Raw genomic sequence first — 2,442 nt, 5'->3', positions numbered from 1 at the left:
AAAAAAAAAAGTTAAAATGCACAAGATACGTCATTCGCACACAGCTAGTACAGTTGGCATTCTGGAGAAAGTGGGACCCAAGGTGCAGTCACCCAAGGGAGCAAATAAATAAAACCATATTGGCCCAGGAGGAGGTGGAAATGAGCTTAGGAGCAGCAGATCTGCAGTTGTCCCCCAACCACCCCCCTTTAAAGCAGGCAGACTCGGGGGATTTCTCCTAAAAGCCCTCCCTTGCATTTGGATAAAGTCTAGCGGGGCTACCTTTGCGTCACCCCTTCCCACCCAAAGGGCCCCAGCACGAGACGTATGGCAGTGCCAGCTGCCCCTACCCACCCTATCCCACTTTCTCCACTCTGCCGATTGATGCCTGCTCCTTGAAATTTCCTGATAGCCAAAGGGCGGCTCCCGTCCCGAAGGCTCAATTCTGGGCCTCTGGGAGCAGGGCCGGGCTGGGAAGCTCTTCTTCTTCCTCCCGAAAGTAAGCGGGCTTTCCCTGTGAGCTGGGGGCCTGCTGGCCCTTCACTGGACAAGAGGCTACCATATGGCTGATGCTTTGGCAGAAGTGACACTTCTTAGGCTGGGGTGGCAGCTTGCATTCCTTGGCATGATGGTCTAGACCTCCACAGTTGTAGCATCTGTCTCCCTTTGACCTGCGCTTCTGCATGTTCTTCCCCTTGGGTCGCCTCTCACTCCCGATACAGAACACCCCACCAGGTCCGGTGACGCGGATGGACTCCAGGCCCTTAGCAGACTTCTTAAAGGTGAACTCCACAGCTTCTCCCTCCTTTAGGCTCCGGAAGCCCTCCATGTGCAGCTTACTCTGGTGCACAAAGACGTCCACTGGGGGGTCGAGCGCGACCCCGGCGCGGGCGGTCATGGACAGGAAGCCGAACCCCATGCGCACGTTGAACCACTTACAGATGCCGGCCCCGTGCAGCAGCTGCGGCTCCTCCACCGCGCGGGCCGAGTCCTCCGGCGACTCCTCCGCCGCCTTGGCGCAGCCACCTGCAAATTGCTGGTTGGACACGGAGCCCATGGTCGTCGGCTGAGCCCGCGGGCCGGGCCCCTGGTCGGGCGGCTGCTGGCCCCAGAGAAGTCCGGAGGCAAAAGGCAGGTATTTGTTTCTGTAGCCCTTTGGATCATTCCCACTTTGGGAAGCATTGTAGTATCCCACTTTGGGAAGCATTGCTGTGAATCTTTATAGGAGTAGAAAGCCTCATCTTTCTCCCATGGACTGGCTGGTGATTTTAAACTGCTGACATTGCGGTTAACACCCAACACTATGCTACCAGGGCTCATCAGATTTTATCCAACAGTGTATAATATCATGTTGGGATTGTGAATTAGTTTGGAAATGGGTGGATAGAAGTCAGAAGATGTTTAGGCTCCAAACTGAGTTTTCACTGACTACCTAAGGTAACTGAAGTTGGTAGTCTGTGACTACCTCCAATCTTGCACTTAAAATTCCACTTTGCCTGAGAACATTGTAGGGGTGTTTTGTTTTGTGTGTATCCTTCAGGGCCCTTTCCTTGTACCTTGTAAACCCTAATTAGTACTTTATCTGATCCATTTCTGAGGTAGTTAGTTTATTGTGCCAACCTGGCTGAAAAACACATGTGGGATTAATTGAAGGGCGGAAAGATAAATGGCTCCTAGAGCCTCACCTTTCTTGTCTCTTGCTCTTTGATCATCAGACCAGGGTGCAGCTGCCTTGCTTGTTCTGTGCCTCAATTTGCAAGCTACACTAGTGGGACACCTAACCCGTGGGCTGTGTCTCTGTAATTTGAGGTTCCTTTAAGGCCTGCTTTGCCACACCATTGGAATTTACATCTCTTGAGCTGGGGACTGACTGTTGGTGACCTGGCTGACTGTTGGTGACCTGCTTTGCTGTTTGGTGCCTGTGCCCAGATAGCTTGAATTGCTCTACAGAGGACTACTTGGCGGCCCTCAAGACTTGAAGGACTGCCAGTGTCTCACAACTGTCTCACGGGAGTGAGTTGTACTGAGCCATTTGTACTGCTTTATAATTTAATTAACAGTTTATTTCTTATGTTATATATCTATCTATCTGTATAAATTATATAAAATTATTAGCATTCTGGTTTTGTTTCTCTAGAGAAAACTGTCTAACACAATTTCTAAATAGAAATTAGGTGCCGGGACTGACTCATAGTGACCCAGGATGTGTCAGAGTAGAAATGTACACTATATGGTTTTCAATGGCTGCTTTTTTCAGAAATAAATAACCAGAACTTTCTTTCCAGGTGCCTCTGTGTGTACTCAAATATTCACCTTAAGTAGCCACAGAAATTAACTGTTAACACCAGCCACTCTTTTTCTTTCTTTTTTTTTTTTTTTTAACATTTTATTAGGGGCTCATACAACTGTTATCCCAATCCATACACACATCAATTATGTAAAGCGCATTTGTACATCGTTTCT

The 2,442-nt window shown here is 49.0% G+C and overlaps 1 protein-coding gene across 1 annotated transcript; it reads right to left on the bottom strand.

Moving 5' to 3' along the window:
• Window positions 1-352: 352 nt before the first annotated feature.
• LOC101653030 (protein lin-28 homolog A) lies at window positions 353-1,036 on the bottom strand. The gene has a single exon (XM_013005141.2). The coding sequence runs from the start codon at window positions 1,034-1,036 to the stop codon at window positions 419-421; it is 618 nt and encodes a 205-aa protein (XP_012860595.1). The 3' UTR covers window positions 353-418.
• Between the last annotated feature and the right edge of the window lie 1,406 nt (window positions 1,037-2,442).

This window comes from Echinops telfairi, unplaced genomic scaffold (genome assembly GCF_000313985.2).
Source record: "Echinops telfairi isolate 266 unplaced genomic scaffold, ASM31398v2 ScPeMD7_7467;HRSCAF=8505_0, whole genome shotgun sequence".
Classification (NCBI taxonomy): domain Eukaryota; kingdom Metazoa; phylum Chordata; class Mammalia; order Afrosoricida; family Tenrecidae; genus Echinops; species Echinops telfairi.
This window is presented reverse-complemented; position numbering and strand designations above follow the sequence as displayed.

Coding starts and splice junctions, on each gene's coding strand:
- LOC101653030 (XM_013005141.2), bottom strand. CDS start 1,036: ATGGGCTCCGTGTCCAACCAGCAATTTGCAGGTGGCTGCGCCAAGGCG.